The 15,460-nt window shown below is 35.8% G+C and overlaps 1 protein-coding gene across 1 annotated transcript; it reads left to right on the top strand.

Annotated features, from left to right (window-relative positions):
• Positions 1 to 454: 454 nt before the first annotated feature.
• On the top strand, positions 455 to 15,109 carry LOC132378262 (cathelicidin-related antimicrobial peptide Na_CRAMP-like). Its single transcript, XM_059945072.1, has 4 exons — positions 455 to 669; positions 8,350 to 8,460; positions 9,301 to 9,387; positions 14,878 to 15,109. Exons 1-4 carry the CDS (start codon positions 493 to 495, stop codon positions 14,965 to 14,967), a joined length of 465 nt encoding a protein of 154 aa, XP_059801055.1. The 5' UTR covers positions 455 to 492; the 3' UTR covers positions 14,968 to 15,109.
• The last annotated feature ends 351 nt before the right edge of the window (positions 15,110 to 15,460 follow it).

The raw sequence follows: 15,460 nt of genomic DNA, 5'->3' as shown, positions 1-15,460 counted from the left end.
CTGTTTTTTCAGGGAAACAAGTATAAGTCGCAAGGCTACAGAATGTTGTATTGCATAAAAAGTAGGTTTCCTTTCCAAAAGAGATTGGTGAACAAGCTATTTGAAATTACTCCAGTAGCTTTTACTGATGCTGTCTTTTTAATTTACATATTTCAGCAGAATTTAAGTTCTCAAACTATAGTAGATGGGGTTTGAAATCACTTTCATGTTACTAGTCCAGACTTTAGCTTGAGAATCATTTCCACACTGGAAAGTATGAAAGCAACTATTTACAAATACAGTTGCAAATGTTAGGATTTAAGAGGCACAAAAAGTTCAGAAAAACAAATTTTGCAATCTGAGGAATGACCAGGTTGACAACAAAAATATCAGCAAACTGAAGTATTAATAATTAACCATTTTCAATGACATTTGCCTTTTTTGTGAGTTAAGTCACTCATTTGCTTTGCTTGCATCAGAGTACATACCTTCTGGTTGTTCGTGAAAGGTATTATGAAGATGTTGCAGAAGATTATTTTGCTTGTTGGATTCCTTACTTTGACTGCCAGTGTTCCTTCTTCCACTTTCACTGGTAGACAGGTGGCTTCTGCAGCTGTTGCACGGTACAACAAGCGCTGGTCACCAGTCAACCTATTTAAGCTGCTTCAGGTTACTTCTGCTAGACTTAAGGTAATGTGTGGGTCTCAATAAATAGGTATTTAATGGCTGGGCAAGTCTTATATTCTCTGCCAATGAATCAAAGCAATCAAAGTAATGTGTGGGGCCCAATTCTATCGGCAGCCTGTTCCCGTTAAAACAGTGTTGACCTAACCAGCACAGAAGCATCTCCTTAATGAGGGCTGTTTTGTGACTGGTGTTAGAATTTCTCTGCCCAAAAGGGCCAAGAAGTCTCCCAGTGGCATTATGAAAAGATTGCAATGAAATTCTTTTTCAATCTTTTTATTGATTTTCATATATAAAAAATAACATAACATAATATTAAATAGATTGTAAATACATTAGGCTTGAAATTGAAATAGTGATAAGATATCAATATCTTATTAAAATGTTAGTAAAAAAACATCATATAATAATCAGTCAAACCTATATTGATTATACATGAAAAAGGATAATCACTAAAAGAAAGAAAAGAAAAAAAATATATAAAAAATACAATAAAAAAATATATATTGAAAAAAAAATAAACCTAGACTAACATGGGCAATAATAAAAGTTTATATGTACATGATAGTGTCAAGAACTCCGGAACTCCATACCAGAACAAGGATAAAAAGAGAAAAGGTCCGGAAGAGGTCAAATTAACTCACATGAAAATGTCGAATAAACGGTCCCCAAGTTTCTTCAAACTTAATTGATGGATCAAAAATAGTACTTCTAATTTTTTCTAAGCTCAAACAAGAAATAGTTTGAGAGAACCACTGAAACGTGGTAGGAGGGTTTACTTCTTTCCAATTTTGTAATATAGACCTCCTAGCCATTAGAGTTGTAAAAGCAATCATTCGTCTAATTGAAGGGGAAAGTCGACTACTATCCTCATTTGGTATACCAAAAATTGCAGTAATAAAATGGGGTTGTAAATCAATATTCCAAACTGAGGAAATGATAGCAAATATGTCCTTCCAATAGTTATATAAGGTGGGACATGACCAAAACATGTGGGTCAATGAAGCAACTTCTGAGTGACATCTGTCACATTGAGGGTTAATATGGGAGTAAAATTGAGCAAGCTTATCTTTAGACATATGAGCTCTATGTACGACCTTAAATTGTATTAAAGTATGTTTAGCACATATAGAAGAAGAATTAACCATTTGTAGAATTTTTTCCCATTTTTCTGTTGATATAGTATATTGAAGCTCTTTTTCCCAGTCTTGTTTAATTCTGCCATGCAATGAAATACTTACACTGCATTGCAAAAGAGTAATAACCTAGCAAATATGGTTGGCTAATGGAAAACAAAGCAAAATTCAATCTCATAAATTTTACTTCATCTACACTGAAGTTGGAAATTCTTGATCAAATAAGTGTAGGAAGCCACTCTGGATAAGTGTAAGCCAGAGACCGTCATCCCATATTCAATGCCCGGGTAGTTTGCACTTTCCCCTTATGCCATTCTTCTGGCCAGCCAGCAATACTGAGCAACAAGAAGGCAACGAAGCTGGAACCATTGTTCAATTTTCAGCTAATTTCAGATTCTGGTATTTTGTATCTCCTCCATCCACTCTGAAACTCCGTTTGATACTACTAATAAGAATTGAAGATATGTATACAGTTAAACCTGCCTCTGATTAAGTACAAATCAGCCAAGATCCATTTAAATTAATCTGGTATTATTAAGCACTGTTATTTTCACGCTGCTAAACTTCAAATTTGCCAGAGTGCAATTAACATAGTGTTACCAAGAATTTCATGGTCCAATTTCAAATTTAACGATGCTTCTCTCAAAACAATTTTGTGTGAATCGGGACATCACAATCTGCCTCTCATGCCTCATTCTAGTATGAGCCTGTGACTTAGGCCCCACTGTTCTAACTAATTTGCCAGATGTCAGGAGTAGCACAAAAGTATATATTTTCCATTGATGTATAAATTTGGAAGCAAATTGATGTGTGTACTGCTGAAGCAATTGGTACCATGTACTAAAACTTTTAGCAGTTTTTTCTGATAGAAGCAGTACTTTGCAACTGCATGGATATGCTTGCCTTTTACAGCTCATGTGCCATGTACTCGAGTTAGTCTTTCAGGAGGACCTGTGTCAAATATAGGTATCGGCATCATGGAAGTGTTATCTAGGAAGATATCAGGGTTGATTTTACCTTTGGGCAATAGTAGGACTATTGACTATTAAATTAGCTGTCCATTTACCTCATTGTGTGAATTTTCACCCTATTTAATTTTATGGACGAGAAAACTAGACCCAACAAATAAAGACAACAGGGGAGATACTCAGAATAGATTCAGGACATTCCCCAGCATTTTCTCAAACTACCAATAAGAATATAGGACAAAGATTATGCAAGATAAAATGGTGAAAAAACAGGAGAAAATGGACAAGAAAGTTAAAAACCTGGAAGAAATAACGGGAGACACTATTGAGAGAGTGAATAAAATGGAAGATAATGTTCTTGCCTGGACATCAGAAAGAAAACGACTGTTGGAAAAAATAGACGTGCTTGAAATTTTTAATAGATGAAATAACATTAAAATTGTTGGTCTTAAAGAAGGGACAGAGGGCGAGGATCCAATAAAATTTTTTCAAAAATGGATCCCGGTAAATTTGGAAATGGAAGAAGGAACCCAGTTGATTGAAATCAAAAGGGTCCACAGAGCCTTAAGGTTAAAACCCCAACCTGATCCAAAACCACGACCAATCTTGATAAAATGCTTAAGATATCAAGATAAAGAAAAGATCCTGAAGGCGGCTGCCCAGTATGCCAGAAAGAGAAATGAGCCATTGATGATAGAAGGGAAAGCAGTTCTTTTCTATCCTGATATAAGTTATGACCTTTTGAAGAGAAAGAAGGAATTTAACTCAGCGAAAAATGTTTTATGGGAAAAGGGTTATAAATTTATATTGCGCCACCCGACAACACTGACAATTTTTTTGGATGACAGAAAAAGAAGATTTTTTACTGATCATTGGGATGCAGAGCAGTTTGCACAAGAACTCCCAAATATTCACTAGTCACAGTAAAGATTTAAAAGTGAAACAGATTAAAGATAAAGACGGGGACACTGAAGTGAGCTGATGGAAATTAAAGACAAGAATATTTAAATATACTTTTAATTGTATAATACAGGGGGAGAAAGGTAAAAATTTGAGAAATATTAAATGAGAGTAGTGATATTATTTTTTCTTATTTTATATATACTTTTTTCATGTTACGGGGCAGCTGGGGAAACTTCGGATCGATCGCTACGGGATTCACGTGTGTAATCATGGCAATTGCCATGAACTGCACAACAGAGAGGGGTAATGTTGTGTTTTTTTTCATTCACAACATTAGCAGGGTTTTTTTTTGTTTTTTTTTTCTTTATAATCTATCCTTCTTTCTTTGCCTGGATGATCGGAGGGGAGACACATAGCAACATGGAGAATTTTACAATAATTCTCCAAGGTACTATGAGAGTTGAAATATTACGTATTATTATAGACTAGAGTAACCCCGTTAAAAATAATGACTAATTTACTGAATTTTTAAAGTTTTAATGTTAATAGGCTTAATGGACTGGTGAAAAGAAAAAGAATTTTAACATGCATTAAGAAAATGAAAATAGATATAGCTTTTATACAAGAAACACATTTAACAGAGATAGAACATCAGAAATTAAAGAGAGATTGGGTCGGAAATGTTAGAGCAGCTTCATTTAATTCAAAAGCAAGGGGAGTTCCAATTTTGGTCAACAAAACTTTACCAATTAAAATACAAAATGTATTAATTGATTCTGCAGGAAGATATGTAATTATACATTGTCAAATCTTTTCAGAACTATGGACTCCTATGAATATTTATGCACCAAATGAAAAGATGTAAAATTTATACAGGAGGCTTTTTTGAATTTGGCTGACGCACACAATAAAATATTAATAGGTGGAGACTTTAACTTTTGTCTAGACCCAGTTTTAGATAGGTCAACAAAGGTTGTCACAAAACCAAAAGTAGCAAAATTAACTTTATCATTGATGAAAGATTTAAATTTGATTGATATATGGAGAATTAACCCAAGAGAGATTATTCATTTTATTCAAATAGACATAAAACTTATTCAAGAATAGATTTTTTTTTACTATCAGCGAATATTTAGGTCAGAGTGAAAAATATGGAACATAAAGCAAGAATATTGTCAGATCATTCCCCCTTGATAATGACAATGATAATGATGGATAAGGAGGAATTGATTTACAGATGGAGATTTAATTCAATATTATTAAAATGTCAAGATTTTTGTGATTTTATGAAAAAACATTCAGTTTTTTTTAGATACAAACTCACATTCAGTTGATGTTAAATTTATATTATGGGAAGCGATGAAGGCATATTTGAGATGCAAGATAATAAGTTATACTTCTAAAATTAAGAAGGAATATATGGTAGAAATAGATCAATTGGAAAAAGAGATTACAAAATTAGAAAAAGAATCTCAAAGATATATGAGAGAAGAAAAACAAAGAAACTACAACATAATACACTTCAGACATACCGAACAGAAAAAAGCAATTATGAGAACTGAACAGAGATATTATGAACTAGGTGAAAGATCACACAAGATTCTTGCTTGCAGATAAAAACAGACCAGGCTTCCAAAACGATAAATGCAATTAGAACAAGTGTAAATAAAATTAGTTATAAACCTTTAGAAATTAATGAAACCTTTAAAAATTTTTATTCTGAATTGTATCAATCAGAATCACGAAATGATATTGTTGAGATAGAAAGGTTTTTATCACAAATAACTCTCCCAAAATTGAATTTGGAAGAACAGAAGGGATTAGATGTGCCTTTTACATTAAAAGAGGTCAAAGAAGCTCTAGGATCACTTCAGAGTAATAAATCTCCAGGAGAAGATGGTTTTCCACCTGAATTTTACAAAAAGTTTAAAGATTTATTAATTCCTCCTTTTATGGAGCTAATACACCAAGCGGAAAGAATGCATAAACTTCCAGAATCTTTTTTGACAGCTATTTTAATAGTATTGACAAAAAAAGACCAACATCATATAGACCTATTCCTATCTTTTAAAACCAACATCATATAGACCTATTTCTTTGTTGAACATGGATTATAAAATAATAGCAAAGATTTTATCTAACAGATTATCTAAATACTTACCAAAATTAATACACATGGACCAAACAGGATTTATTAAAAATAGACAATCGGCAGATAATGTAACTCGGTTACTTAGCATAATTCATTTGGCACAGAAGAGGGAAGAAATGAGTGCAGCAGTTGCTTTGGATACAGTAAAAGCACTTGATAGATTGGAATGGGATTTTTTATTTAAGGTATTGGAAAAATATGGATTAGGAGTATCTTTTATAAAATGGATTAAAACCTTAAATACTAACCCCAAAGCTAAAGTGGCGACAAATGGCCAAATTTCAACATCATTTCAGTTAACAAGGTCAACTAGACAAGGTTGTCCATTATCACCTGCTTTACTTGTGTTGGTGATAGAACCATTAGCTGAATTAATTAGAACTGACTCAGATATTATGGGTTTCAGAGTTAATCAGGAGGAATATAAGATTAACTTATTTGCTGATGGTGTTCTGATTTATCTAACTAACCCATTACAATCGTTGCGTAAATTATCTTCCAGATTGGAAGAATATGGGAAAATATCAGGGTACAAAATAAATTGGGATAAAAGTGAAATTCTATCCCTTACGATTATAGTCAATGTCGATTAATAACTCAAATTAGATGGCTGATAAACGGTATAAAGTATTTAGGTATAAGAGTTGATAATGACATAAAGAATTTATATAAAATAAATTATTTGCCATTATTGAAAAAAATTCAAGAGGATCTTGATAAATGGATGATGTTACCAATAACACTAATAGGTAGAGTCAATGCTGTAAAAATGAATATATTCCCTAGATTACAATATTTATTCCAAACATTACCAATACAATTACCACAGAAATTTTTTCGAGATTTAAATAAATGTATGAGGAAATTCCTTTAGAAAGGTAAGATGTCAGGAATATCGTTGGGAAAATTGACATGGAAATTTGACCTAGGAGGGTTACAATTACCAAATTTTAAGAATTATTACAAAGCAAATCAACTTCGATTTATTGTATCTTTTTTTGATGAAGATAAACCCGGCATGGATTAGAATAGAATTAGACGAAATAGGAGAAAATATACCAGAAGTTTATATATAAATGGGAATCTAAATGGATACGGGAAAAGAAAGAATCTCCTATGCTAAAATATTTGATTGATTTATGGAATAAGATAAATGTTGATGATGAGATAAAGAAACCTTTATTAGCAAAGAGACCTTTAATTCAAAATAAACATCCCTTTTACAATGGATAATCAACTTTTATATAACTGGTTTCACAAAGGGATTAGTTATATAGGAGACCGTTTTGAAGGAGGTATATTAATGTCAGTTGACCAATTAAAGAATAAATATAAAATATCAAATAACACTCTTTTCTGTTATTTCCAATTAAGGGCTTATTTAAGAGATAAACTGGGTCAAACAATGTTATTGCTGAAACCTAATGAAATAGAAACCTTAATTCATAAAGGAAAAATTTAAAAAATATTTCTGGTATGTATAATTTGATTCAAAAACAAGCAATTAAACAAGGAATTCATAAGTCAAGACAAAAATGGTAAACTGATTTGAATATTAAAATTGATGAAACAAGTTGGTCAAGGTTATGTCTTGACAGTATGACAAATACAATAAATGTTCGACTAAGGTTAGTACAATATAACTTTTTACATTAAATATATATTACACCACAAAAAATAAATAGACTAAACTCAAATTTATCTGATCAATGTTTTCAATGTAATCAAGAAATTGATACTTTTTACACTCTACTTGGTCATGTTCTAAAATTCAACCTTTTTGGACAAATTTAAGAGGTTTATTGGAACAAATTATTGGAATACAACTTCCACACAATCCAATATTATTTTTACTAGGCAATATTGAAGGGATAAAATCAAAATCCAAATTGAATAATTATCAGAAAGAATTCATAAAAATTGCATTGGCAGTGGCCAAAAAGGCTATTGCAGTTACTTGGAAATCGGATTCATACTTAAGTATAGATCGTTGGAAGAATGAAATTTTTAGCTGCATTCCACTTGAAAAAATTACATAATTTAAGAGATAAATATGAAATATTCCTGAAAATTTGGTGCTCTTATTTACAAAATATAGGATTAAATATATAGGTGCTCCAAAGATAAAATTATTGGTTATCTGGGGAAAGAAATAAATATACATATTAAAGCTATTATGAACTCCATGGAGCGTGTGGGGATCTTCCGAAATCCAGGCATTCTTTCTTTCTTTCTTTTTTCTTCTTTTTTTTCTCTATAGGGATATGTTAGGGGGGAGGGGTTAAGGGGAGGGGGGGAAGGGTCGATAATTTTCTTTTTTCTTTCTGTAACCTATTTGAAAATTTAATAAGAGAATTTAAAAAAAAGATTATGCAAGATGAAGCATTGATTAATGCAGACAATATTCAAAGCTTTATGGTGGTACGACCCTGACCTTTCCAGGTTTTATAATGGTCTTTTCTGGACCTATCCTCATGCACTAATTCTTACTCAGAGTAATTCTTTGTTTGTTTCATTTCATCTGCAGAATGGAGTTCAATGGACCATCTATGACGTTAGCTTCCATATGCAGGAGACCGTCTGTAATCATAATGTGACAAGCAATGATGCAGCTGATTGTTCTTTCATGGCTGGTGGGGTAAATGCATTTGCTACAGTCTTCCAAGTTTTGTTAGCTTATCTACCTCCAATCATAAAATTGTGATGGGTATTTAAATTTAATAAACTTCTTGTGAAGCTTAGCCCCAGTTAAGTCAAATGTAGAGGGGAGTCTGCCTCCATACAATCAGCAAGTGTGTCTCCAATTTTCTAGTTACTTGAGCTTTTACATCTGTGCCTGTTCCTGTTCCGTAGTGTATGCAACCTCAGGAGGCAGTGAAGCAACTCACCATAGCTCTTTGACAACACATTCCAGTCCTGTCACATAACATCTAGAAAAGTAAAATCAGCATGTTCACCTTCAGCCTGAAGTTCCTCTCCAACATACACACTATTCTGATTTGTATATATATCATAATTTATCATCCTTCAACCATGTTGCACCCAAGTTCTTGTAAGCTCTTCCATCACAGCAAAGTAGTAGTACTTGACCAAAGAGCTTAGGAGTTGAAAATGTCACACGCTTCATCTTCTCATGACAGTAGAGATAGACAATAAACTTCCACAGTTTGGAAACTGAAAAAAAGATAATTGCATGGTCACCAAAATTTGATTAGAAATGTCAAATCTGTGACTTAGTTAACTGAATAATATTTGGAGAGGAATCTCGGACAATTTTATCTCCAATCTTGATGGAGGGGAGCTGAAACATATTAATACAGCTAAGAATGTAGAATAAGAGCAAGTATTTGGTATGCTGGGCTGTTTTGTAATGCACATAGCCATTGCCTACTCCTTACTAAATCTTAGTTTGCACTGTAACAATAATTTCAGCCACTTAGGGAAATCTGTTAAAATAATATAATTTTCTCCTCACCAGATTATGAAGTCATGTACTGTAAAGGCTTTTCAAAGACCTCCCTCCACGTCCCTTAGATTCCAGCCTGTCCGTTGCAAAGTTTTTCAGGTAAGACAAATACACCAATGAAGAGAAAGACAATTAACATTTTTATGGAACTTTTCGCACCTTCAGGAAATCATTACGTATTCCACCAACAATGAAGTAATTTTGAAGTAAGGGCATTGTTGCAATTCAGAGGAAAATAATTCGGTTTAACAATGGAGTTTTAACTGGCTTTGAGATGCATTTTGTAATTCAAGAAAGAAAAGTGTAACATGCCATTTGTCAGATATTCAAGGACCAAGCCCATCAACTCTTTTAAGGACCCATTATCATTGGTAGCACACTCAGCGTTGAATAGTAGGAGTATGGGTTTATGATCAACTCAAGGTCCTGAACACAAACATAAATAGTCTAATGTATCACCAAGGGACCCTAAACTGTGGAAGATGCCACCTTTCATGTACAACCAACTGCAGCTCTGTCCTCTCAGCTGAAGTTAAAAGATAACATAATAATACTGATAAGAAGGATTCCTTGATACCTTGGTTAATATCATTATTTTCGATAATAAACAGAAGAAAAATTAAAACTAGGTATTGAGAAAGCTGAAAAAGAAATTTAAGATGCTGGCAATACACAGCAGTCAGGCAACATCGATGGAAGGAGAAACAGAGTTAATATTTCAGGTTAAAATCCCATGAGTTATTTTCTCTCTTTCTCAGTTCTGATGAAGGGCCTTTGACTTTAAACACTAACCTCTCTTTCACTGATGTTGCCTCACCTGCTGAGTGTTTCCAGCAACTACAGTTTTGGTTTGGATTCCCATTTGCCATAAATCTGCATGAATGCCAACACTTAAAAAAGTCAGGCAGCGTCAGCAGAAAGAAATACAGAGTATCTCAACTTGACTTTCTGACCACCAGACTGCAATCAGTAAGAACAGATAGCAACACCTCCACCATGATTATTTGAAACATTGGTGCCCCACAAGGTACCATCCTGAGCCTCCTAATCTGCTCCCTGTACACTCAAGCCTTCATGACCAGATACTGCTCCAACTCTACTAACAAGTTTGCAGATGATACAACCGTAAAGGGCCATATTTAAATAACAATGATTTGGAGTACAGGGAGATAATGAGTTTTGTGACAATAACTATTCTCTCAGTGTTCAAAGTAGATTTGTTATCGAACTACATAAATGTCACCATACACTACCCTAAGATTCACTTTCTTGCAGGCAGTCACAGTAAATACAAAGAAACACAATAGAAACAATGCAAAACTGCACACGAGACAACCAACGTGCAAAAGGCAACAAATTGTGTCAATACAAAAATATACAGAACAATAATAATTAAATAAACAATAAATGTTGAGAACATGAGTTGTAGAGTTCTTAAAATTGAGTCCATAGGTTGTGAAATTAGTGTTGGAGTGAGTGAAGTTATCCACTCTGTTTCAGGAGCTCAATGGTTGAGGCGTAATAACTGTTCCTGGAGCTGGTGGTGTGGGACCTAAGTCTCCTGTGCCTCCTTCCTGATGGCAGCAGCAAGAATAGAGCATGACCTGGATAGTGGAAATCCTTGGTGATGGGTGCTGCTTTCCTGTGACAGTAGATGAGCTCCGTGGTGGGGAGAGCTTTACCGTTGATGGATTAGGCTGTATCTACTACTTTTTGTAAGCTTTACTATTTACTGTTATTGACAATAAACTGGACTGGTCAAAGAACACTGAGGCTGTCTACAAGAAGGGTCAGAGCCGTCTCTATTTCCTGAGGAGACTGAGGTCCTTTAACATCTGCCGGACGATGATGAGGATGTTCTACGAGTCTGTGGTGGCCAGTGCTATCATGTTTGCTGTTGTGTGCTGGGGCAGCAGGCTGAGGGTAGCAGACACCAACAGAATCAACAAAATCATTCCTAAGGCCAGTGATGTTGTTGGGGTGGAACTGGACTCTCTGATGGTGGTGTCTGAAAAGAGGATGCTGTCCAAGTTGCATACCATCTTGGACAATGTCTCCCATCCACTCCATTATGTACTGGTTAGGCACAGGAGTACATTCAGCCAGAGACTCATTCCACCGAGATGCAACACTGAGCGTCATAGGAAGTCATTCCTACCTGTGGCCATCAAACTTTACCACTCCTCCCTCGGAGTGTCAGACACCCTGAGCCAATAGGTTGGTCCTGGACTAATTTCCACTTGGCATTATTTACTTATTATTATTTAGTTATTTATGGTTTTATATTGCTAGATTTCTGCACTATTCTTGGTTGGTGCGACTGTAACGAAACCCAATTTCCCTCAGGATCAATAAGGTATGTCTGTCTGTCTGTCAAAGGCATTGGTGCTTCCATACCAGGGCATGATGCAACCAGTTGGTATACTTTCCAACGTGCATCTGTAAAGGTTTGTCAAAGTTGTAGATGGCATGTTGACTCTTTGCAAACTTGTAAGAAAGTAGAGGTGCTGCTGTGCCTTCTTTGTAATGGCATTTATGTGCTGGGCCCAGGGCAGATCCTCTGAAATGATAATTTGAAATTACTGATCCTTTCCTCCTCTGATCCTCCAATGAGGACTGGCTCATGGGCTTTTGGTTTTCTCAGTCTGATGTCAATAATCAGCTGTTTGGTTTTGCTGATGTTTTTTAGAGACACAACTCAGCCAGATTTCCAATTGCCCTTGTGGATGCTGATTCATCACCACCTTTGATTTGGCCAACAACAATGGTGTTATCAGAAAACTTGAATATGGCATTGGAGTTGTGCTTATCCTCACAATTGTAAGTGTAAAGTGAATAGAGCAGAGGTGTCAAGCACATAGCCTTGAGGTGTACCTGTGCTGATGGTGATTGTGGAGGATATATTGTTGCTAATCCAAACTGACTGGGGTCTACAAGTGAGGAAATTGAGGACCAGTTACAGAAGGAGGTATTGAGGCCGAGATCTTGGAGCTCATTGATTAGTTTTGAGGAAATGATGACATTGACTGCAGCTCTGCAAGTCAAATGTATGCATCTTCAATGTCCAGACGTTTTAGGGTTGAGTGAAGAGCCAATGAAATGGTATCTGCTGTTGGCTTGTTGTGATGGTAGGCAACGGAGCGGATCAAAATCGATGCACAGGCAGGAGTTGATAAATTTCAAGACCAACCTCTCAATGAATTTCATCACAGTGGATATAAGCGCTACTGGACAATAGTCTTTGAGGCAGGTTACCACATTCTTCTTGTGCACCACCAACAACAGGTTAATAAATGTCACCTAACCAAAAGAACTAGTCATTAACTTCAAAAAGGAGTTGGTGCGCATGCTCCTGTTTACATCAATAGTGTTGAGTTTGAGAGGGTGAAGAGATTCAAACTCCTTGATGCGAACATCAGCAACAGCCTAGCCTGGTCACCAACACCTGGATTTGCTCAGGATACTAAACTAATTTGGCATTTCCCTGTTGACCCTACTATTGCTGTGCTATAGAAAGCATTCTGACTGGATGCATAGTGGCTTGCTGTGGTAATTGCTCTACATGTGATCTGCAAGAAACGGCAGAGTTGTGAACGTATCTCAGTACATCTCGGGAACCAGCTTCCCATCTATGGACTCTTTTCTCGCTGCCTCAGTGAAACAGCAAGCATATTTAAGAGTGCCACCCACTCGGGACATTCGTCCATCTCCCCTTTTCCATCGGGCAATAGCTTCAAAACCCTGGAAGTATGTACCACCAGGCTGAAAAGCAGCTTCTGTCCCACCCTTATCAGACTCTCGGATGGACCTCTTATTTGATAAGCTGGACACTTGGCCTCACAATCTACCTCATTGTGATCTTGCACTTTACTATTTAGCAGCGAGAGAAACAGACATCATGTCTGTGACCTTTCATGAGCTCAGTTTTTGATTTTAGAGTAAAGTTAGCTATTGCAATGACTGCATATGCAACAATGTGGGTGTGTCCTCACTTGAGGGCATGGAGCTACTTTTAGCACTCAGGATTGCTTGCTAGCATTTATTACCATGGGTATTTGCTTTTAGGGGCTTTCATGTTCTGGAGAAAATACTGCCTCGACCCCTCTTCCACCCCCCCCCCCCACCATTCCCTGTGGAAACAAGATTCTTTCTTATTTCTGCCTCCTCAATCAAGACCTCTACTGCAATCTCTAAAATGATTTGGGTCCCACTCTCTCCCAAAATGTGTCATTTCTCATTGTCTACCTGGCCAGAACTAGAATCAGATATCATAACTCACGCGGTGTGAAATTTGTTGTTTTGCAGCAGGGGTATAGTGAAAAAAAAACGTTAAAATGATTATAAGTTACAAAATTAAACAATGTACAAAAAAGGAGTAAAAAGGTAGTGTTCATGGGTTTCTGGAGCACTCAGATATCTGATTGCAAAGGGGCTGTTTTTGAATTGCTGAGTGTCAGTCAGGCTCACGTTCCTCCTCCTTGATGATACTAATGGGAAGAGAGCATGTCCAGGATGGTGGGGGTCCTTAGTAATCGATTTTGTCTTCTTGAGGCACCACCTCTTAATGACAGTGGGGAGAGCTGTGCCTATCGTATAGCTGTCCGAGACTACGACCCTCTGCAGCCTAATTTTCTATGATTGCTAATATCTGATCACCCACAGTGCGCCTTATCTTTTATGTAATGCCTCTTATCTTAACTGGAATATTAACAGAAAATATTGGAAATAGCCATCAGGCGAATCAACATCTGCCAAGAGAAAATTGAATGGAATTGAATTGACTTTATTACTTATGTCCTTCATATACACGAGGAGTAAAAATCTTTATGTTACATCTCTGTCTAAATGTGCAATGTACAATTTATAGTAATTTATAACAAATAGTATGTACAACAGGACAGTCAATATAACATAAAAATACAGTTGTGTCAGCACAATTTAAGCAGTCTGATGGCCTGGTGGAAGAAGCTGTCCCAGAGCCTGTTGGCGATTAATAATTAACAATTCAGTTAACAATTCAGGTTGAAGACCTTTCATTAGAACAAGGAAAAACAGAATTCAGGTTGCAGAGAAAGAGTGGGGAGGAGAGAAAGAGTGGGGAGTATCTGTAATGACATGGAGATCAAGGAAAAGTGAACGATACAACCAGTGGATAAAACAACATACTGTTTCTCGCTAAAGATTAAGTAAAGGGAGCTGAGTGAAAACAGAGGAAAAAGAAAAGAAGGCCGATCCTGATAGAAGGAGATATAAGGCACTGCACATGCAAGAATACTGGGAACAATTTGAAGCACAGGGAGCATCTGGAAGGAAAATAAATCAAATTACTGTAGTAAGTTCCCATGGAAAAAAATAAAATGGTGATTAAAAGATTTAACTGGAGTTAGAGACTAAAATATTGTCTTCTTTCAATGTCCTTACAGTAAGCAGTGCAGTTAGTGCTGGATGGATGCTAAAATCATTTAATGTAACACACAGTGCCGGGTTTAGATGTTTTCAACATCCTAGTCAGTAGAATGGTTATTTGAACATTGTAATTCCTTTGCTTTAAGGAGGTATAAGTGCTTTTTTTTCTGTTTTATGTTGCAGGATATGCCAGTATTGGCAAGGCAAGTACAAACTTCCAGTTCCACATTTGGATCTTCTCCTGGAACAGTTGATACTACAGAAAAAAGCTAAATTCCTTTGTGATACTTATTTGGAAAGGGGAAGTCCCAAGGAAGAATATGGAAAGAGTGATGACCCTTGAGTAAAATAATTTCATCTTTGAAAATTCTTCCAAATTTTTCCATAATGCTTACTTCAAATAAAAACTGTATCTAAATTGAGCAACTGTTCAGGCTTTGCAAATGACTGTGTTTAGCTTGGAGTGAACTGATTTTTTTTTAGGAAAAATAACAAGAAGAATCTTTATGGATTTGACAACGCCTTTGACAAGTTACCTCTGGAAAACTTTTACCAGTGAGGGAAAGCGTAACCAAGGTCAATGTGTAGTGAATATAGGTAGCCCTGGCTATAGGGCAAGATAGTACTGACCAAGCTCTAATGTTGAAGTTTAGTGACGGTCCTTCTAGTGAGGAGCATATAGATCGGGCAGAAAGCAAAAGCTCAGCACACTGACCTGGAAGGAAATAAGCCAGGTATTCAATCAAAGTATGCAGATGTTGTCAGC

This window comes from Hypanus sabinus, chromosome 1 (genome assembly GCF_030144855.1).
Source record: "Hypanus sabinus isolate sHypSab1 chromosome 1, sHypSab1.hap1, whole genome shotgun sequence".
Classification (NCBI taxonomy): Eukaryota; Metazoa; Chordata; class Chondrichthyes; order Myliobatiformes; family Dasyatidae; genus Hypanus; species Hypanus sabinus.
The sequence above is the reverse complement of the archived record's forward strand: the minus strand, read 5'-3'. Positions and strand labels throughout refer to the sequence as shown.

Bases quoted from the DNA above. Each gene is read 5' to 3' on its own strand.
- LOC132378262 (XM_059945072.1), top strand. From the start codon at position 493: ATGAAGATGTTGCAGAAGATTATTTTGCTTGTTGGATTCCTTACTTTG. The intron at 670-8,349 runs GTAATGTGTGGG...TTTCATCTGCAG, and splicing joins TTACTTCTGCTAGACTTAAG to AATGGAGTTCAATGGACCAT. The intron at 8,461-9,300 runs GTAAATGCATTT...TCTCCTCACCAG, and splicing joins GTTCTTTCATGGCTGGTGGG to ATTATGAAGTCATGTACTGT.